Source organism: Leptidea sinapis, chromosome 42 (genome assembly GCF_905404315.1).
Source record: "Leptidea sinapis chromosome 42, ilLepSina1.1, whole genome shotgun sequence".
Lineage (NCBI taxonomy): Eukaryota > Metazoa > Arthropoda > Insecta > Lepidoptera > Pieridae > Leptidea > Leptidea sinapis.
Genome location: NC_066306.1, coordinates 3846605 through 3869886, shown reverse-complemented (window position 1 = coordinate 3869886; position 23282 = coordinate 3846605). Strand labels below are relative to the sequence as shown.

The following is a 23282-nucleotide window of genomic DNA, read 5'->3' as shown; positions in this document are numbered from 1 at the left end:
TTATTTGTGATACCAAATATTATATACTAACCGTTCACTATGAAATGGACAATACCTACTTGCAAGTGATTCAAGTTAGACCAATGAGTACAGACAGCAACACTGTGATTGGTCATTGCTATGGACAGCAATGCTATCATTGGTCAATTCTTATAGTTGGTGTGTCATTTTGACAGATGTCAGTTTGACAGTGTATGACGGCCATGTTAAAATCAACAGAACATGTTGACACTTATGGGGATCTGATACATAGTAAAATTAGTAGACAGGGTAGGCCGTGTCTATTAGGATGACATTATCAGCTTTCAACGTCTTGGTTTGTATGGTGAAGGGTACGTTGTTGTAGCGCAACTTGCAGGGTCTGTCGGGTCGCGCCATGAAGCACAGAGTATATAATGCCATCTCCAGCTCGGGGGACGTACCAACGAACATCGTAATCTCCGGGGCGTCTTTGGTTTCACTCAAAATTGAATGTTGTTTCAAGATCAGACCTTTCTGTGGACCATAAATAAGAATAGATAGGATATTTAAATAAATTGAGTGTTTATTACAAATTACTATATACTATAATAAAAAATTGTACAGTTAGTAATTGATCATATCGGTAGGTAACTTCATCGCTTATGTACTTAATCATTAGATACATACTCATATAAGTATAGTTAAATAAAGTATTCATAACTGCAAGTAATCTTATAAATTGATTTGTTTAATATACGTCCTTATTATATAGACTATTTGCTGCAATTAAAATAATAATAACCTTCACAGTAAAGTGTAGGCGATTATCGCTATGTTTCATATTGACAAGAATTTTAAATTGAAATGTTTTAATTGTATAAAACACACGAGTAAAATCAGGATACTCGTCATCGATTTTTGATAGACAAGTACTGAGTTTGTACCTACTGCACCTATGTTGTCAGTGGTTGTCTGGTTGAATTTAGATTATTTATAGCCCAAAGAGGATGTAAATATTGAAATTTAGTTTAGTTTGAAACGAGCAGTCTTTTGACTTAGGTTAGAAATAGTAGTCTATCATCTATCGATCTATTAATGACTGCACGTCTCATACAATCGAGTAAATCGCTTTTTTTTTAGAGAGTTGCGCTAGGCTGCTATGGCCTGTCAACATTGAGTACAGAATGTTGACGTAGCCACCGGATGGTTCGACAACATCCTTAACACGGGTAGCCCTAACCCTTAGCTATAATTCGAACACAGAGTCACGAAACGATTGAACTTCGTTTCGGACGGTAACACTCTTGGTATTCCTCTGGTGTTTCAAGAGAAGATTTATTTGTGAGTTGAAACTATTTTGTTTTTATTTGAAAGTTTTCCGATACCAGCAAAATATCAAAGTCAAAAAATCTTTATTCACTGTAAAACTTTATATGTTATTTAGTGCAAGTGAGGATGAAGTACAAAAGTTACAATAGCATTCAAATGAGTATAACAATATTCTTAAACAAAATTTAGAACATTAATTCCAACTATCTTTATCATTTAAATAATCTTTCACATTATAATAGGCCTTAGATATTAATTTATTTTTTACGATACATTTAAATTTTTTAATAGGTAATATTTTAACTTCATTTGGGAGTTTATTATAAAATATAACACGATCCACTTTAAAAGATTTAGCAATTTTACGGAGCCTAGTAGATGGAATTGCGAGTTTATGTTTGTTTCGAGTATTGACACTGTGTACATCACTATTCTTTTTAAATTGGCTAATATGTTTATGAGCGTATAGGAGGTTCTCGTATATGTACTGGCAGTGTACTGTCATAATATTTATTTCACCAAACTTTTCTCTCATCGTTACGGAAAGTAGCTCGTGTACACATCAACAAACAATACTTACTGTATTGTCAGTGGTCAAGATTCTCTACAACCAAAGTTCTGAGTGGAATCGCTTTTACACTGGTCACCTAGAGACGATAATTTGTATCGTTACCCCACTTTCAAACCTTGTGTAACACGAATCCAGCCTAATACATTTAAAAATAACTTACCCCGGACAGATCAAGCTTGTCTATGTAACCCAGGTAGTTTGCTTTGCGATCCAGCTCACGTTTTGCAAAGAAGAGCCAGCTGTGTAGACCTAAAAAGAACATGACATTGAATACCTATTGTAAAATAAACAAAATATAACTAAGTACAAAAATAAGTATTCTAAGTGCACGGTCATCATAACAATTTGCTAGTTGTAAATTATATAATCTCAACTACGAACGAAAGATAATACGATCTAATTGTTGGTGAATCAAATAAAAAATCATTTAGGCCACTACCACTTTGAAAAAGTTCATTATGAGAAGAAATGGCAAGAAACTCTTTGTCACTCTTTTAACCTGACTGCAGTTTTCCCGAACCGATACGAGTTAGGGAACTTCAAGCTTACAGCATACTCCTAAATCTAAGGCCGGCAACGCATCTCACTTCCCACCACGTGATCATAATGTCCGTTTGCCCCCACTTATGATCACCAAGCCGTTTGTTCCTTCGTATATAAAATAACCTTTGAATCGTAGGTACATCTTGTACCTACAACTTCAGCTTTTAAAAAATATCTTTTTATGCAAGGGTAAGTAAAAAAATACTTAAGCGTTCCCTAACCTACTTGTAGTAACATAAAAGAATTTAAAACCTCACAATAGTCTAGAGTATCTGCAGTAGTACCTATCACTCTGAATTAAGTATATGAAAATTATGTGATACTATCAACATGTGAAATATCACCAGTGGGAGGCTTCTTTGCACCGGATGCCGGCTAGATTATAGGTAACAACGGCGCCTATTTCTGCCGTGAAGCAGTAATGTGTAAGCATTACCGTGTTTCGGTCTGAAGGGTGCCGTAGCTAGTGAAATTGCTGAGCAAATGAGACTTCACAACATATGTCTCAAGGTGACGACGCGCAGTTGTAGTGCCGCTCAGAATTTTTGGGTTCTTCAATAATCTTGAGCGGCACTGCATTGTAATGGGCAGGGCGTATCAATTACCAACAGCTCAACGTCCTGTTCCCAAAAAAAATATACTTATACGGCAGGATACATACCAGCCACCCTAACTAGCGCCCGTCGAAGATCATGACGTAAATGTGACGCGACGCCAAACATTGACGATAGATGGATCAGTTTAGAATATAAGTGCCCAATTACTTTCGCAGTATACTTGAAAACATCTTGCGCATCTTACCTACTTCTTTTTTTATGATAATAAGGGAAAATACTTGAAAAACTCAAAGATTCTGACCGATACTACAATTGCACTCGTCATCTTTAGATATAAAGTGTCAAGTCTCATTTGCCTATTAATTTCACTAGCAACGGCGCCCTAGTTTGAGATGAAACACATTTTACCTAAAACTTGGTCGGATTTTAGTTCAGCCATGAAGATATTCTCGAATGCACAGCTACATTTACATAGACCAGTCCAGTGGCGAGCGTATTTCGTGAACCATATCTTCTTCAGAAGTTCAACTTGCTCGTTATATTCATTCATCTGATTTAAACCTGGAAATTGAAAAGGGTGTGATGAGGAAAATTAACGTCTAGCCCCCTTATTCATAATGGTCCGCTAACTTTAAACAGTCGCTTAGAAGTGTTTTTTCTCAGTCTGACTTAGGTCAATAGAAGAAGACAGAGTGAGAATTAGCAATGCTTTAAGTTAGCAGACTATTATGAATAAGGGGGTAGATATATATTATGTTTAACTGTGGAGAACTCGCTGGTTTAATAAGCAATACTTTTTGAACGTCAGAAGATTATTAAAAGAACCACCATAATTTAAGGTTAAGCTCAAGTTTTGGTTACAAATGTTGATGTACTGATAGCGTTACCGGGTAGGTATTCCTTCATAGTTTCTGGTAAAGATAAAGGTATAAAGCCTTTGTTGCTTCTTAATCTCTCTTCTTAATGCCTACTACTCGGCTACGTCGAGTTAGTAAGTCTTTTGTGGGGCGATGTATATATGCTTTTAAAACAAGATCCCAGAAAATGTTCAAAACAAAAGTATTACGTTATTCAAATAATTGTTAAAAAACGTTTGTGTGGTAAAGGTTACTATAACATAAATGACTTTCTCAATGTCACCACATATAGGGAATTTAGGGACCGCCTTCAGACTATTAAATAATATGTTTAATTGTACAATATTACTTTGTAAATATATATTTTTTGAGGAAAAAAAACCCGCTGAGTTTTTGACTTTCAATAAGTGATGTCATATCCTATTTTGAATAAATATATTTGAATTCGATAATTTTAATTTAAAACAACTGCGATACGAAAAATGTGCGGGCAAAAATAATCTGTATCGAAGGAAAGTCAACCGCATGTGAGGAGAACGAAGGGTCAACCTTCTTTTTCGCTCGCCTTCGGTTTCTTTTGCTAATCTCTGTATATGGATATGGCCTAATATGACAGTGTTGGTTAATAATTATTAATAATAATTCCACTTGCCCTTGCTGACCAGGTAATTCATCAATGTTCTCATTGGACCAGTAGCTAAGATAGTATTGATGAATGTTACTTGTTCTGTTTCCTCCTAAAAACATAAGAATTATCAAAAATATTAAATATTTATTTAAACACAATCACGGAATTATACGCGTACTTATCTATATATATATATATATATACTAGCTGCCCCGAGAGACGTTGTTCTGTAGATAATAAAAAAAAATACTGTTTTATAGGAATTTGCCAATAATATTTCAAGACATCAAGAATTGTTTCGTAAAAAATGCTCCCTGTTGTTATAATGAAATTGTTTCACAGTGGAACTGTCAAACCGTGCGTCACTAAATTCTCTCATAGAAAATATGTCCATACAAAACAAATATTGAAAATAAAAATAATTATGGGTCCCGAATCGAAATAAAAACTATCCAATCTCTCAAATTGGACCAACTTGCACTCCATGAAGTAATCCCCATTAAAATCCGTTCATTAGTTTAGGAGTCCATCTCGGACAAACAACGTGACACGTAATTTATATATATATATATAAGATTTCCACCTCCAAACTTGGAATTTGGAAGGTAGGTTCTTTCTAGGACGTAGGGGTCAGCTAAGATTTTGGGAAATCCCCTTTTAAGGGTGGTAAAATAGGGGGGTAAAGTTTGTATAGGAATGTTGTAACTTTTGTTATTTCAAATTGAAAGGAGAACAACCAAATTAATACTGGCTTGGACATTTATGAATTTTATATAGATTATTGAAGGATTTATTACAAGTAAAATGAGAGAGAATGGGGAGTCGGAAGGAGAATAGCACAAAAACTGCGTAGGAAATGTTATTTCTCATCAAACAGAATAGGTACCGAACCCCTTAATATATCGCTGGAAAGGTCTAGATGAGAAAAGCTTAAAATCGTTTGGGTTTCTAGGTACTTAGTCGGAATCAAAAGGTTTCCTATAGATTTACATTGAAAGTGAGGTTTGTTCTTTTCAAATGAGAAGATTGCATAACCAGGCATGCATATTTGACTTACTCGTGTAAGACATTGACTATTTTTTTTTTGTTTAAGTGTGTCTGTTGCATTATTTTACATTTTACATTTTACATATTATTATATTGTAATTTGAAATGATTTGTAAATCGATGTACTTAAATGTAAATCTTGATATAAAAGAGTGGCAATGAGTTTCTTGCTACTTCTTCTCATTAGCTCAACCCTTTACGAAGTGGCGGTAGATTCAATAAGAAAAATATTTTTTTTTTGACATTCATAAGTGTCATTTCCGTGACCTACGTGAATAGACTGATTTTGATTTGATTTGATTTGATTTTACGGTCAGGAGACACTAGTACTTAATATTACATCAACATTCAAACAACAGATAAACTATTTTCCTCTAGAGTCTAGATCATCTACATTATTACCAGTGGGAGGCTCCTTTGCACAGGAAGTTGGCTAGATTATGGGTACCACAACGGCGCCTACTTCTGCCGTGAAGCAGTAATGTGTAAACATTACTATGTTTCGGGCTGAAGGTCGCCGCAGCTAGTGAAATTACTGGGCAAATGAGACCTAACATCTTATGTCTCAAGGTGACGAGGGGAATTGTAGTGCCGCTCAGAATTTTTGGATTTTTCAAGAATCCTGAGCGGCACTGCATTACAATGGGCAGGGTGTATCAATTACCATTAGCTGAACGTCCTGCTCGTCTCGTCCCTCATTTTCATAAAAAAACAGTAAGAATTTTGGTAACGGTTGACGATTATAATAATTTAAATGCCTTATAAGAAATACTATAAAAGCTTAATATTGGAATGTGCTTCGATCAATAATATTTCGATATAAAAGTAACTTTAGTTTCAATTTAGTCCTGTACCGGTTTTTATATTACCCGCCGATGAACATAGCATTCACTTTTTACTGCTCATAAGTTGATCACGACGTAAATGATGCGCCGTTGTATGTATATTTATAAGGTTATGTGCATTGCAAATAAAATCATAAATGTATATAAAATCCTTGACTCAATGCTCATTCACAACGCTATATTCATTAATATTAAAAATGAAGCTTTTAAAGAAATAATTAATTAATAATATGGAAACATTAATATTAACTTACATTCGGTGTAACGAATTCCGGCCTAATAACGTTCTTGTGATAATTATCGAAGAGTGCTACAAACGGTCTTATCGTGGGGCCATTCCATACATTCTCAGGCACTGTCAGTAGACTAAAAAACACATAAAAGATAAAAGATACAACGTAATATCTAAATGAACACAACAACATATTAATAATATGAAACAAATGTTGACTCACCTGGTTTGTGCTTCATCGCTCTTAGACATAGGACTAGTTTTGCCTTGTAAATTGACTTGAATGTAATTGAACGCATTATTAACATCCGCGTTAAACATTTCTTCACTGATGCGGAGCAGGTCTTCATCGCTGGTCGAGTCTTGCACCTGTTTCAGCATCTCTTCATAACTCTTCTTCTTTGCATAGTCAACCACACCACCGACCACCGTGCCAATCTGTTGCAGGGTATTTGTTGCAGAATTTCCTTGCTGACCAGTCACGGAGTTGCTAATTAAATTCGGCAGAATGCTGTTGAAGATCTGGCCCGCTGCTGAAGCTATGTCGTCAGCATAACATGCTCCGTAACAAAGGAGCAGAATTAAAGGTAACTTCATTTTGTTTTCTTCGCGTATAGAGTTGCCCGAATGCGACGCTATAGTGATCTGTACTCGAGGCTAGCTGCGATACTGTCCGACCTTTGGGTGACGTCATCTTCAACTCTGTATCAAGCGATATGGTAGTTGTTTAGATTCAACTCGCGGATTTCCAGTTTTATATTCAGAGCTACCTATAGACCGCATAGGTAATGTGATTCGTGTACGGTAAACAAAAATGACCTTGCCTATTAACACTATTGTAAGATTGAGTTCGCACGTGCTGACAACTTACAGTTCTTGCTTACTGATCATTATGAACATTCAACGGTCTTTTTGTAAGCCTTTAAAATATATAAACTTTGTCTTTTGTTAGACCTGAAAGTTATAATTCCTGATTAAGCTGTTTCTTCTGCACATGATTGATTGATATAGATATCTGCAACGTGTATGTGGTTTTAGAACTTACCGTAGATTGAGATGCCGTATGTAGGTAATAGCCATCCAAAGCTCTTTTGGGAAATCCTCAATCAGAGCCAGATGAAACTTGTTATAATGTTAAATCTAGGTCTCTCGAGAAGATCGTAAAATGAAATTATTGTCAACACTTAAGACAAATCATAACATTCGTCGTGAAATGGTTTAAAAAGAAACCCTTAAAATGCTGAAAACTGAGTGTTTGCATGAATCTCTATTCGCTATAACCCACCAGCCTACAACGATAGATGCCTCACCAAGTATTACTACTGGACTAAAAATTCATGGGAATGCAAATGCAATTCACTTAAAAACAAAACCATAGAACTAGATTGGTAAAACGACAGATAGTAAGTACTTATTTCACGCAGGTGCCCAGACTAGCGCTCTATAAAACCTAGATACGGCCAACTATGGAGTATTGCTTTCATCCCTAGTCTGTTGCAGCTCAAACCACTCGACGTGGTCCATATAAGAGCTGCAGCGATTGAGTAGTCTCTGAGTAACTCAATCCCTTGGAATTGAATATTCGCTTCATTCTGCACTATAACGTATCTACTATTGGGAGTGTTCCAAACAGGTATTTAACATGATTTCTGCCGGTAAAGTCCAACATCGTACCACACGCCACAAATCACATTTTCATCAACAGCATCTGAAAGGGTGGGCTCGTTCATTGGAATGAACCTTCTTCTGCGGACATAACATGTTAAACCAAAATAAACCTTATAAATGATTATAAATATTACAACACAATTATAAATATTGTCAATCCGTTACTAGAAGTAAGTTCTACAATAGTTTTATTATAACCTAACTTAGGTTATGTGGATTTTGTGATGTTAAAAATTAATAAATAATTGATTCCTCTGGTGTTTCAGGGCATCAGATGCGGCGCGTATCCTTCCAATATTCCATTAAAAGTATATTACGATAAATCAAACAACAACCGCTTAAAACACTAACTTTGCAGGTTTTTCAAATTCAAATATTTTTATTCAAAATAGGATGTGACATCACTTATTGAAAGTCAAAAACCACCACCCATTCCAAAACGAATGCCTCAGACCTGAGAAGAATAGGCGCAACAAACGCAGCGGGCTTTTTTTTTCATCAATAAAATATGTTTACAAAGTAATATTGTACAATTAACTTTAACTAAATTTAATAGCCTGAGGGCGGTCGCTCCATTCCCAATCTGTGGTATCATTGAGAAAGTCATTCATGTTATAGTAACCTTTACCACACAAACGTGTTTTAACAATTCTCTTGAATAACGTAATACTTTTGTTTTGAACATTTTCTGGGATCTTGTTGTAAAAGCATCGCCCCACAAAAGACTAACTAACTCGACTTAGCCGCATAGTAGGCATTATAAGTTTATGTCTGTTCCTGGTTTTAACAATAATGCTAGAAAATGTCATGACCATAAGGTCATGACAGTTTCTAGCAAATTCACTTATGTGCCCTATGAACATACATTACATTATCAAGAATATATCGAGAAGCAACAGTCAAGATCCTAATCTTTTTAAATTTTGGTCTCAATGTTTACAGTCGTAAGGGCAAAGATTTAATATAAAAATAGTACGAAAGAAAACGTTGTGTCACGTATGTGAGAGCAACAAATGAAAGCTTTATTTTTCCAAAATCATTGCGGTGAGCGTAAAAGAAAGTTAAATAACAGTCATCTTGATGAGGAGTGATCAGTGAACGGTTGCACCCGAGCGGCCGCGCGCAATGCACACCTCGCGTGACACGCGGGAAAATCGTATTTTACTTTATGTATTATGCATTGAGATGGCTCTTAGGCCATAATTGTGTTTGCTCGGGGGCCATTTTATATGAATACCGCAACAGTTTGCTGTTAAATTGTTAATAATATTAATAATAATTATCCATCAGCAACTTGCTCTTCGATACAATCTTGTGTATTTTGAAGTCCCATATTATAATTATACTTCGGAGCCAGTTCTGGAAAACAGCCGTGCCAAGCTCTAGTGGGACCGATCTATCATCACGGACAGAACTATCATTGCTAATAAGCCTGATATTGTGTTGGTAGATCGGTGACAGCGTCGGGCATTTATTGTTGATATCACCGTTCCGTGTGATGATAACCTTGTGAAAGCTGAAATAGACAAATTGTAGAAGTACCTAAACATAGCACACGAGGTTACTTACATGTGGGATGTTGATTCAACAATAATTGTACCAATAGTCGTTTCCGTTAACGGTCTTATAGCAGAGAGCTTTGACCATCATCTCAAGAGGCTCTCACTTAATAATTGGATAAAGGATCAGTTACAGAAAGCAGCTGTTTTGGGAACAGCATGCATCGTGCGGAAGTTCCTCAGTCTGTCGCCCTAATAACCGGCGGAATTGTCGTGAACCAACGCCGGCGGGACTCTATTTTTTATATTTATACTTGTAATATTGTTTTTTATAAATATGTTATATATATAAATGTAGAAAATAACCTGAAATTGTAATAGAGAGAATAATTATAAAATATTTTATTTGCAGCTAAAAACTCAGTACAATAATACAACAATACTTACTTAAAATTAAATATGAACATAAAACAAAATAAAATAAAACTAGATTAAACATCAGCTGCAAAAATAATAAATAAAGTTCGACTTATGCTGACACACATATTATGCATGTCCAGCGATCTTCCGCTTGAGCCACTCTGAGACCTCGTAAAATCGAAATAAAATCCTATAAAATATTTAAAATTATCCTATAAGATATTTAAAACGCTTTTAACTTAGATACCGATTCATATATTGCTAAGTTTTTTAAGGACAAACTAATTTGTTATGTGTATTACACCTATTCTAATACTCTAACCCCCTTATTCATAATGGTCCGCTAACTTTAAACAGTCGCTACGGAGTGTTTTTTCTCATTCTGACTTAGGTCAATAGAAGAAGACAGAGTGCGAATTAGCAATGCTTTAAGCTAGCAGACTATTATGAATAAGGGTGTTATTGATTAAAAAGAATGGCCGTCGAGTTTTGTGTATTTTTTTCTCACGAGCTTTATATTTTCCGAACATATGGTATATTCAGTAATTTAAATTAAATATTTATAGTGACGATTCAAAAGTGCTTAGTTTAAGCCTTTTTGAATTTGATTCGATTTAATTAAAACCGAATTTTAATAAACATTAATTATTTCACCTGACGTTTCCTTGATTTTCCAACCAACATGATCGACTGAGGCTTTGTTATGAAACAATGGTCCACACGAGCAGGACGTTCAGCTGATAGTAATAGAAACGCCCTGCCCATTTCAATGCAGTGCCACTCAGGATTCTTGAAATACCCAAAAGTTCTGAGCGACACTACAACGGCGCTCGTCAACTTGAGACATAAGATGTCAAGTCTCATTTGCCCAGTTATTTCACTAGCTACGGCGCCCTTCAAACTGAAACACAGCCCGCTCAAAATTCTTGGGTTTTTCAAGAGCGGCACTGCATTGTTATGGGCAGGGTGTATCAATTAGCATCAGCTGAACGTTGTGCTTGTCTTCACACTTATTTTCATAAAAGAAACACAATTTATTTTAAAAGATCATTAAATAGATTTGAATACAGAGCATAAAATGTGAAATCAACTAACATAATCTGAGTGTTGACTCTACGTCGAGTTATCTTAAGGTCATGGCTTGGTTAAGGTTATTCGCGAAGCTGTTGCTCATAGCGTCCAGTGTTTCGTGAACGTTTGCTCGACCCCGACATATTTGATACAACACACCTGCCATTTGTCCGTCACGCCTAATTTGTAACGGACGAAGTGGGAAACATTCACAGAGAAGTGCGGAACATTTCTCAGCCGTCAAAGAGACATCATGAAGCTCTTCACGTTAGTTTTTTTGCTTGTCTGTTGCTACGTACAATGTGAGTATTTTCTTTTATTATAATTGAAAGTTTGTGTAGACTTTTATGCAATCCCTACTATAAATATTATAAATGTGAATGTAAGTATGTTTGTTACAATTTTTAAGAAATTTGGGACAGCGATAGACTAGAGCTTGGGAAAGGACATAGGCTACATTTTATCCCGGAATAATCTATGGTTCCCGCGGATTTGTGAAATTAACGTCGATGAGCTATAACTATACCAATATTAGGTTAGTTAAGTAGTTTGCCATAGCAATCTTCCTCGAAATAAGATTCATATAATATGTTGGGAACGGGAGAGAAAACGGGAACTGGAATAAGACATGAGATAGTCTACATTTCAAAATCCCTTAATCTACGCGGATGAAGTCGCGGGCATCAGCAAGTGCTTTATACATCTGAGCATTACTAAATTCGAAACGCCGTATGAGTTAGAATCTTAGGTTACGAAGTAGGAATAAGATTGTACGCATTTGTATTAAGATACGTTTTAAACATAGTAATCTATGAAGGTGCTAGATGTGACGTAGCCGCGTTCAATATGTCGCCTCACATGTGACTAGTAGATCATCAGTGACTAAGTTATGATTTAGTATTAAAAGGAACGGCAAACGTGAAACAACGCGTAAATACAGCTTTTCAGAATACAGCTTCCCGCGGAAACTCCCACTGTTTACAACTATACCAAATAAAATATTTTTAAGCCTTTTCATTAAATATAACATAAAGCGATTATTTTTCAATATGAGAGATTTTTGCCAATCATTGCTACACAAGTCCCTTATATATTCGGAGCATTGCAAACGTACGTACCAATACAACTATTATATAAAGGCTATTGCCTATTGTCAAAAGAAAGAAAGTTGAAAGACTATTGTCTTTCCTCAAGGAATTAGCACTTATTAACATTATTAAATATATTATCCCATTTAGAATGCCATCCCCATCAGCCGGAAGACATCCACTGCTAAACAAAGGCCTCCCCAAATATCTCCACGATGATCGATCCTGCGCTGCCCTCATCCAACGTATTCCGGCAATTTTCACCAGATTGTCGGTCCATCTTGTGTGTGCCTAGTATGTTATGGTTTCGTATAATGCGTAACAAGTTTTATACAATGTTTATAAATTAATTTACATTACAGGTCGAAAAACATACGCACCAATTGATAAGAATGCAAACATTGCCTTTATTAATATGGAAGGCGGCGGAGTAAAACCTGCAGTGAAAGCTCCGCAGCCAGCTCCTGTGCCAACAACACACAAGCCAGTTTCACCTTCACCTTCACCAACACCTAAACCAACTAGTGCCTCTAAGCCAGCAGTACCGGTCCCTCCAGTCACTAGCCCTCCAAGTCTAATCAAACCGAAGCCTGTAAATCCAGCCCCCGTTGCCAACCCTATCACAACGCCTGGGCCAGGGTCTGTGAAGCAACTCGTCAACTTCTACGACAGTCAGGGCAAAGCGAGTCCCATCCGACCATACTCCTACAGTCAAGCAGTAAAACAAGGCTAATTTGATTTATATATTTTTTTAAATTATCTCTTAAGTAATTGTATATATCTCTAGTATATTGCAATGTAATAGTTATAATATGTATAAACATATTTGTATTATGTTCTTAAACGTTAACGCCCGCAGAAAGTATAAACTTGGAAAAAAGTTATGCAAAATGTCAACTATATCGCTATCAACACTGTCAATACAATGTTAACTCTGAAGTTTGCCGAATGTCAAGCAGCCTTGCAAATAAAGGCGGGAAACGTTTTACGTCCGAATAAACCGAACAAACCAATATTATTTAAGCACAATGCCTATTTGTAAACATCGTGTATCTTTATGGTTTTTTCTTAGGTTATACCAAGTTTATTTGTAAGGCCGTGATGGTTTTCGTGGAAACTGTAATAGAGTTAAAAAATACATAACAATTTACAAAGGAAATTAATTTATTTTCTTACGCTATGGACATTTTTTAAGTTTATGCTTTATATTATATTGTCTTTAATAATAAACTAAGATTCTGTTTGTGGGCTTTATTTTGAGTAATTCGAAGTCGCCAAAAATATTACACATATGAATTGTATAAGTTATACATTATACCATTTACCACCACCTCAGAAAAAGCTGAGCTGTAATGAGAAGGAATCGTAAAGAACCCATTGCGACTATTTTAAATCATTTTTTGCAGCATCATCGTTTAACAAATAATTTCAAATACATTATTTGCATAGTGATGCTACAAATATACCTTTTCAAACGTCCTGACTTATCCGAGTAGGTTATTTAAAAATTAAATAACTAGTTATTAACTAGTAACTGAATTAACATAACATTTAAATAAATGTTCCTGGGCTAATTTAAAAAAAAACAAGAGTTATTGAATGCAGTACATAGCTCAAACCACACACACAAACTTTAAGTAAATAAAAGTATTTTGCAAGCAATATACTAACAATTATGAAGGTATTATGTCTCTAATTTTATGCAGGATTCTTTAAAAGTTTAATTTGTAATATTTATGCTATAATCAAGCACAATCAAAATGACTGTATATTTATGATCGAACTATTTTAATTTATTGGATAATTAAAAACTTATGTTGAAAAATAAATAATTATATCAAATAAATAATTTCTATTGGACAGTTTTAGGGTGATGGTCAGTTATTAATAATAATGGGTAGTTATTTCTAGACGGTCTAAAAGCAACATATATTTTTTGCATAATGTAATAAATAATAATAAATGCAGATCAGATGTGTGTGATAAATTTCATGAAAACTGCATTGAGCCGATTAGTTTGTAAGTTGTTTAAATTTTTAGCCTATGGGGTTTGGTTTACATACTTTGATTTATTATAACTCTGCGAATTAGTTCAATTTGTATAATTATTATTTTTTAGAAAGTAACGAACTTCTTCTTGAGGTGCCATCTCCTACCGGGATCGGCTATCATTAGTGCTATTTTTATCTTCGACACAGCAGCTCGGAACAGCGATCCTGTGCTAATGTTGAACCATGTCCGGAGATTCTTAAGCAACGAAGTACGCCTTCTTCCGGTGGACGCTTTCCCTAGATTTTCCCTTCCATCATGAGTTGGAGCAGGTCGTATTTATCATTACGCATTATGTGACCAAAGTAGCAGCTTGCGTTGCTTGACCAAAGTAGCGAACAACTCTGATATTTTGTTGTATTGATAACCGTATTTGACCGTTTGATGCTCATAAAGGATACGATACTGTTGCATCTATCATAAAATATTCTCAATAAATGTAAAATTAATTACTTTGTAATACAAAGTACGCATTGATGGAAAAACTTGGACGATAGAGCGTCTTTTAGCGACGCCCCTTATAACGTTGAAACTAAGACTTTCCATCTTGTATTGCTTCTTTGGAAACTATCATCTATATATCTTACTTATACCTTATATAGAAGTCAATAGCTTTCGTTGCTGGCAGAGAAACAGAACTCGTCCACAGTTGCTTCCATACTCATTAGCGTAAACAGTCTATTTTTTCATTTATAACTTTAAGGATTGATTTAAGTCGACCCGCTATAATGGCAATAGTTGCGAATGGAGGGAGTTCATCAGTGGCCCACACGAAGAATATTCCGTTACAAACTATTGAAGGTTAGAGAGTAACGTTGGAAGTATTTTATTGTGTATCATTTTAAATATTTTTGGCGCTCCTTTAGGCACGTTATGGAAAAAAGAATGATTGTTAAATTTTAAGATGCGTGCGCATCACTATTACACAAAAGTAAAAGGGTGAAGTTGGTTCTTAAAATTCTCTGACATTTGCGACATTCGTTATTTTTTTTTGGTTTCATGGTACCATTATTAGGACAGACAAAGAGTTCAAGCCCATACCAGCAGTATTCGTTATTTAATAATTAATTGTCAAAGCCATCTTTGAAAGATTTTTACAATATTGTTCTTTCTACAAACGTAGAATAGCAGTGGGACTAAATAATTTTAAGAATTTTGGCTTTGTTACGCCAAAGAAGTATAACTTCGTGCGTGCATACATAAGTACACACACACTTTTTAAGCGTAAACGATGGATTAAAACAGACAGCAATAATGGTAAATTGGACAGCAGAGAAGTGTACTGTTTTCTTGTTAAAACGTCTACAAAAAAGTGTTTTTGGAGCATGTTTTCTATCATTCCCAGAAGACGGTCCCGAGTAGTTCTGAAGCTCTTTTTACACATCTATGAAGACAGAGCTCACTTGATCACAGATTACGTACTTCAGGAATATGGACTTTACAGTGTGAACTCTGAAATAAACGCACTTTGCACGCCTACTATAATATGTATAGCAAAAGTGTCTATTCGTGTCTTGTGTCATTGTTCTGTCATCAATCGTCCGTGCGAAATTCAAAATTGTACTATTTGATAACCTCAGCTCCTCAGCTCTCATGAATTCAGGAACTTTGACTTCCAGCCAAGCTTGGGTAGTTCGTGCTTTGTGACCAGGTCTTTGTCTTTGTGACAAAGTCTTGCCAGAAAGTCCAAGCTAGAAAAAAGTATACGCTAATTTAAAAGATCAGCTTTAGATTTGAATTCCTACTTTAGCCTTATCCCCTCGACCTAATCTGTGCAAATATTCTTGAATTCAAGTGGTGTATACGAAACATGATTAAAGGGAGACAATATTTTGATTGTGTAAGTGAAATGAAATCGTCATTCTAAGCATAATTATGATTACACAATATCAGACGGAAACATCTTTAGATTTTGAAAAGCACGGCGTAAATAATTGTGATAAAATTTATTATATGAGTGAAAGCTGGCCAGTTCCGCTAAGACTGTTCAGAAAAGTCCTACTTATAGTTGCCTTACGTAACATTTGTTATAATATTAAATACTATGATATCATTTAATTTATAGAATAATTTATTTTCATTCAATTTACAGTTTGCATCTATTTACGAGTGGGAGGCTCCTTTGCACAGGATGCCGTCTAGATTATGGGTATCACAAGTGACATTACTGGGCAAATGAGACTTAACATCTCATCTTATGTCTCAAGGAGACGAGCGCAATTGTAGTGCTGCACAGAATTTTATAATTTTTCAAGAATCCTGAGCGGCACTGTATTGAAATGGGCAGGGCGTCTCGTCCCTTATTGTCATAAAAATGGTTCTTGTTAGTAGACTATTTTTTTATATAGAAGAGACGACATACAAGCGTATGGGTCAGCTGATGTTAAGTGATCCCTTGCAACATCAGATGAATCAAAGGAGCGTTACCGTTTTTTTAAACCCATGTCGTAAGTCCTGGAAACACCGCTCAAGGAAACTCATTTCACAGCTTGGTTGTACGTGGAAGAAAGTTCCTTGAGAACCGCAATGTGGAGGAACGTCACACAACCAGATCGTGGGGATGATATACTTATTTGTGGCGTGTCGTGCGTAGGTGGAATTCGGCGGCAGGAATCAGGTCAAACAGCTCTTTGAAATACTCCCCTATCTATATAGACTAAATAATATTTACAAAAACTATAGTTAACTATAGGTATAGATAATAACGGTGTATTTTCCGCACCTCAATGTTGCCTATATTGTTGCATAGTGTGGTCGGTGAAGTTAGGCTAATCTTGCAATCGTTACTCCTCAAGAAAGTTATTGAAGCCTATATCACCCATGATCTCGGGGAGAGTCCTCGATAGCCCCAGTGATGTGCCGACACTCCGACACTGCAGGACAATGTGTGCAGCCGTCTCTTTTACCTCCATGCCTAGGGAGCTGCCCATCCTTGGCGACTACACTGTGCTCCCAGGTTGCTGTTTGCAATACTCGCGTTAACAACAAACACATGAAATCTTCAGTTGTTGTCCATCTGTCAAGACCATTTTTATCAGAGAGTGCTATGATATTTTCCTCTACTGTCACTAGATGGCGCTCTTTCGCCAATCGCCATACAAATCGTAGATAACTTTTACGCGATCGAATAGGGTATAAATGTCACATTTGGCAGTCTGGGTGAGATATTAAGTTGAAAATTATAAATACATAATTACGGTTTTTTGAAGCTGTAAAAGTCAGGTTTTATGAAGCCCAATAAGCTATTACATTAGTTAGTTAAAACGTAAATTTATTCGAGTACAACTCGCCAAATTCAAAAATTTTTAAACATGACTAAGGAAGAAATCTAAAAATTGTAAACGCAACATTTATCGCCAACATTCATACAAAGGTCCGCTTTTCTTTTATAGGTCACACCTTAAAAATGTGGAATCAGTATTAATATAAATGTTAAATCTGCACCAAGTTATCGTAAGGTCACGATTTGATGTAGTGCTATTGGTCGGTTATCTTGTGTTCCGACAACGTTTGTTTAACTCTGACAGATAGAATAGAACTGTCAACTGAATCTCATATATGCAATTCATTCATCTGGTCATCAACAAAAGATTCTCAAGGCACAAAGATTTCAGTGAAATATTAAATCGGGGAGATCATGAAGTTCTTGGCTTTAGTTTTCTTGCTTACCGTCTATTACGTACAATGTGAGTATTTTCAAAGAACATAATATTTAATATTGTAATTTTTTTTTTAATTTAATCATAGGGAATAGAACTTGTAGTTTGTGTCTCTGTCATGCATGCCAATGCATCTGATGTTTCTGCTCTAAAATAATAGTGTACTTGTGTGTGCCAGAGTTAAAACGAGAAATGAGATAAATTCATATATTTCTATTCTAAATCGGATTTTTATATGAATCACTTATTGAATGTCGAAAATTACAACCCATTCGAAAATACATGCCTCAGACGTGAAGAATTAAATAGCCTGAGAGTGGTCGTATTATTCCCAAGGTGTGGTATGAATAAGAAAGTAATTTATGTGATAGCAAACCATTTTCTAACTATTGTTTTGAATTTCGTAACACTTATTTTATTCTATACATCTTCTGGAATTATTTATGAAATTATTTGCTTCGCCAAAAAGAGACTTACTACAAGTTAGAAATTCTTTTTTTGGCTCAGCCGAGTAGTAACCATAACAAGTTTATGTTTGTTCCTGGTGCTAACATTATAATTAACACGGTCTTTAGAAAATACGCTTACGTGCCTACGTATAATGTATCCAACATTATAATACTGTCAATCCAATCCAACAGTTTATTTTTATAAATCTACTAGCTGACCCAGCAAACGTCGTATTGCCATATAAAATATAACGCCTCCGCAACCCCTCTTAGGGGTGGAATTTCGTAAAATCGCTGACCTCTACTCGGTGAAAAGAGTAATATTCCTACCAATTTTGAAGCTCTAATGGTTCCAGTGATATCGTGATAATTGACTATATACCTAGCGCTCTGTGAACGGCTGGATCACTTGACGTTGCGTAGAGACGTCGCTTCATTGTGTGTCTTCTACCGCATTTATCACGGGGAGTGTTCCGAAGAGCTGTTCAACCTGATTCCTGCCGCCGAATTTCACCTTCGCACGACACGCCACAAGTTACGATATCATCCCCACCATCTGGATGTGTGGCGGTCCTCCACAGTCGGTTTTCAAGGAGCTTTCTTCCTCGTACTACGAAGCTGTGGAATGAGCTTCCTTGTGCGGTGTTTCCGGGACGATACGACATGGGTACCTTCAAGAAAAGCGCGTACACCTTCCTTAAAGGCCGGCAACGCTCTTGTGATTCCTCTGGTGTTGCAAGAAAGTGTGGGCGGCGGTGATCACTTAACACCAGGTGACCCGTACGCTCGTTTGTCCTCCTATTCCATAAAAAAAAATACGTGGAAATCTCTTATATATATATATATATATAGATAATTACTTTACATAATATAATGTAAATGAACGTAATATATATATTTCTCTTCTGCGTCTATTATTACTGAACTCCTCCTAAACGACTGGACCGATTTTAATGAAACTTTCTGTGTGTCTTCAGGTGGATTCGAGAATGGTTGAGATTCAAAATTGAACTACCTCCTAAACGGCTCGACCTATTTTGATGATTTTTTGTGTGTCCCAGTGAATTTGAAATTGGTTTAGATTCTCAATTCCGTCCATATAAAATAATTCTCCTGCTGATGTGTATGTTAGTGAAATCCTCCTAACGGCTGGACCGATTATTCAAATTTAAGACGTGTGTACAGGACAACGTCTGTCGGGTCCACTAGTATATATAAATTAGTTTTCCATTATATCATTTCGGGACATTCTGTAAATAATCTAGTAGCCACACTGAAGCCTACTTTTTCACCCCTCGCCGTAGTCGTCAATTATTCACTTTAATTTATAAATTAATTTGTTTTATGATTAAGGTTAAATGTTATGTATTGCTTATGTTTTGCTAGTTATAATAATAATAATATAATAATAATAATAATAATAATATTGACACACTTTTTACACAAATTATCTTGCCCCAAGTTAAGCATATATAGCCTGTGTTATGGGTTACAAGACAATGATATATTTAATACAATATACTTACTTAAACATACATAAACTTATATAAACATACATAAATACATTTAAACATCCATGACTCGGAAACAAACATCCATATTCATCATATAAATGCTTGCACCTACCGGGATTCGAACCCGGGACCTCTAGCTTAGTAGGTAGGATGTAGGATGCTTAGTTGGAACAAGGTAGGTAATATAGTATGGTTTCGTGCGAATAGTCTATTTGTAGACAGATTTAATAAGTGGCTAACGGCCGTTTTTAATAATGTATCCCTAGTTACGGATACATCGCTGTCACCGTTTACGGCCGTTCCCAATATACTACCTATAGATAGAGATAAATTACTACCTTCTACTGTCTGTAGCTGTCAATAATCTGAAGCTGTCCCAATATACCCGATAAGTCATTCTTATCTATACTAATATTATAAAGAGGAAAGATTTGATTGTTTGTTTGTTTGCATTGAATAGGCTCCGGAACTACTGATCCGATTTGAATAATTCTTTCACTGTTTGGAAGCTACATTATCCCCGGGTGTTATAGGCTATATTACATTTTCAAAAAATTAGGGATCCCTACTAAAAGTCCAGTAATGTAACCCAAGGTACGTACGCGAACGACGTCGCTGGGAATACCCAGCCAATAGGCTAGTCGCCTTATATTGGAACGCGAGAATTGCAATTTCCATACAAACTTCTATCGCTGGTAAGCTATACGTCGTCCCATTGACAGACAGCGTACGGATAAAGTGAGTTACCGTCGATAAGTTAGTTGGGACAGAAAAGTCAACGATAGTTACGATTTTTATCTCAAGTAAGGGATAGACTGAATACGGCCGTTAATGACAACTTTTCTATCCATAGTTTTGTCCAATATAATTATTATAGTACAATGCTTTATGTCGATAGGTTATTAAAATGTAAGTAAGCGTAAAAGGATGGATTTGTCTAAGTTAAACTTAGGATAGTAAGATAGGTTATTGAAAACGGCCGTAAGAATGAAAAGAGGAAGAGCATCTTCTTGGATCATTTATGACTTAAGTATAAAGTCAAAGTGATTCGTTGTAATATCATTAAGAGATATGTGATATAAAGGTGCACGTAGTTGTTTTTCATATACCTTTAATATTTTTATAACAGAGGAACCTGTTCTAAACATTTATTGTACTCTTCTAAAATAATCTTTACGTAAAACAACTATTTACGTTATACGAGTACATCATTTATTTTTAATTTACATATATATGTATGATTCGGGTAGAATTTCTTCCATATAAGAATAAGTTAACAGATAGATTGTGAAAAAACCAAGTGAAATTATCATAAATAATCAATCAATTTTCATAAATAAATAATCAATCAATTTTCATAAATATTGTGCCTAACATAATGGACGTAATACTAACGTTTAAACTGCCTTGTCAATGATTTGCGTGATAGTTTTCTGTCATAGTTTTTTTCATAAATCTGTTCAGTAATGGCTCGTAATAGTAAGGAGTAGTGTTTTTTGTAGTTTCTAAATAAGCGTGTAGAATATGAAGGTATAATTAAAATAATTATAAAGTGACGAAAGATGAATATACATACTGCTTCATTTTGTTGTTTCAGGTCGAACAACAAACACACGAAATCTTTATGTTGCAAGTAACAATAGTCAAACAGAAAATATATCAATTGATACTGATCCACAAAATAAAGTCAAAACTGAGCAAATAAATGCAGAGCTTGCAGATTCCATGAGTACGCTAGGACCAGGCAAGAAGCAAATGGTTAACTCTGAAGACCAAAAGGACAAAGAGTTTTACGTTCAACCTTATACTTTTCAAGATATATTATCGGGTCAAGCTGATATTTGGTACTCATCTATTAACTCGATGACAATGCAAAGTTCTGACGATGCCATTAAGATGCTTTAATGGTAGAAAGTTGCAACAGGATCTATCGCACGAAGTTCTGTCGGTCGTAAGATGCGCTCGGCAATATAAGACACATGGTCTAAGAAATTTTTGTACTTTATTGTTTGATTTAAAGCAGGAAATACAAAAAAGTGATTGCTCAATCTATATTTTATACCTTTAAACGAGCAATTCTTGTATATAATCTGAATCTCAGAAACGGCTCCAATGATTTTAATGAAATTTTGTATACAGGTAGTTTCCGGGGCGAAAAATCGAGCTAACTAGGTTTCAATTAAAAAAATGTAGTTTTATCCGTGTTTTAATGAGAAACACCTACAATAACGTTATAATACAAAGGTAAATTTCGCCACTATAAACAAGACTAATAGCTCAGGTGGGACACTGGGTGATCCGGAAAGCAGAAGACCCCGGTTCGAATCCAGATGTCGTGTTAGTTTTTTTTTTCAAGTTTCGTACATTCTTTAAAATCCGAGCAAGGCTCGGTCGTCCAGATATTAATACATATAAGAGATTTCCACCTATGTATTGATTCATCACGATATATCTGGGTTCTGGAACCATAAGGCGTAGAGACTTGAATTTGGTAGCAATATTCCTTTCGCCGCGTAGAAATCAGGTAAGAACGAATTTTACCAAATTCCATTAGCAAGAGTTTTATTTTTATAACAGAACAACGTCTGTCTGGACTGCTAGTTTTACATAAAGATGATTACTGGTTTCTATAACTTTACTTATGTTCTGTTTATCTCGTATAATTCTATGGTTCAAAGCGTGGATTTGTCATCTATCCTTTCAAGTCTACAAAGCCTCTTTTATATTTCTGTACTTGTCTATAGATGATTACCGACTAACGGCCGTTTTCAATAACTAATGTCCAATATAGTTATAGTCCAATGCTGTATGTCGATAGGTTATTGAAATGTAAGTAAGCAAGCGTAAATGGATATATTTGTCGACCTCTAGTAAGTTGAATTAAGGATAGATAGGTTATTGAAAACGGCCGTAAGTTAGGACAGTTTTTATTTAGGCTTGCTGTTTTGTGTGTACGAGTATGTTTAGTTTACATTATATTGTATGATGTTTAATCAAGTTTTTTATTTGTTTACAAATAATATATCCCTTAAACCTAATATTAACATTTCAATGTGGCTGTAGGATATGAAGGTATTGGTATTGGTAATCCGAATACAATGCATCAGGCGCACGCTTACCCACTTTTTAATTTCTTACATTAATGTAATCATCCAGGATTCATAAATTTTTCGATCTAATTTCTAAGTGCTGATATTAATAAGGGCTCTACATAGCAAGATATGGCAATTTCTCTGAACAGAACTTGTCCTTAATCTTTTCCTATAATGATACCGAAAGTACACAATAGCTTTTA

At 35.4% G+C, this 23282-nt stretch overlaps 1 protein-coding gene and 1 long non-coding RNA gene across 2 annotated transcripts; one reads left to right on the top strand and one right to left on the bottom strand.

Moving 5' to 3' along the window:
• Positions 1-217: 217 nt before the first annotated feature.
• On the bottom strand, positions 218-7232 carry LOC126976821 (endoribonuclease CG2145-like). The gene is made up of 6 exons (XM_050825438.1): positions 6794-7232; positions 6593-6704; positions 4471-4555; positions 3370-3522; positions 2022-2110; positions 218-495 (listed from the first exon to the last, which is right to left on the bottom strand). Exons 1-6 carry the CDS (start codon positions 7165-7167, stop codon positions 259-261), a joined length of 1050 nt encoding a protein of 349 aa, XP_050681395.1. The 5' UTR covers positions 7168-7232; the 3' UTR covers positions 218-258.
• Positions 7233-17878: 10646 nt separating this feature from the next.
• On the top strand, positions 17879-22980 carry LOC126976856 (uncharacterized). Its single transcript, XR_007731993.1, has 2 exons — positions 17879-18051; positions 21585-22980. It is a non-coding gene; the product is annotated as an uncharacterized LOC126976856 (long non-coding RNA).
• The last annotated feature ends 302 nt before the right edge of the window (positions 22981-23282 follow it).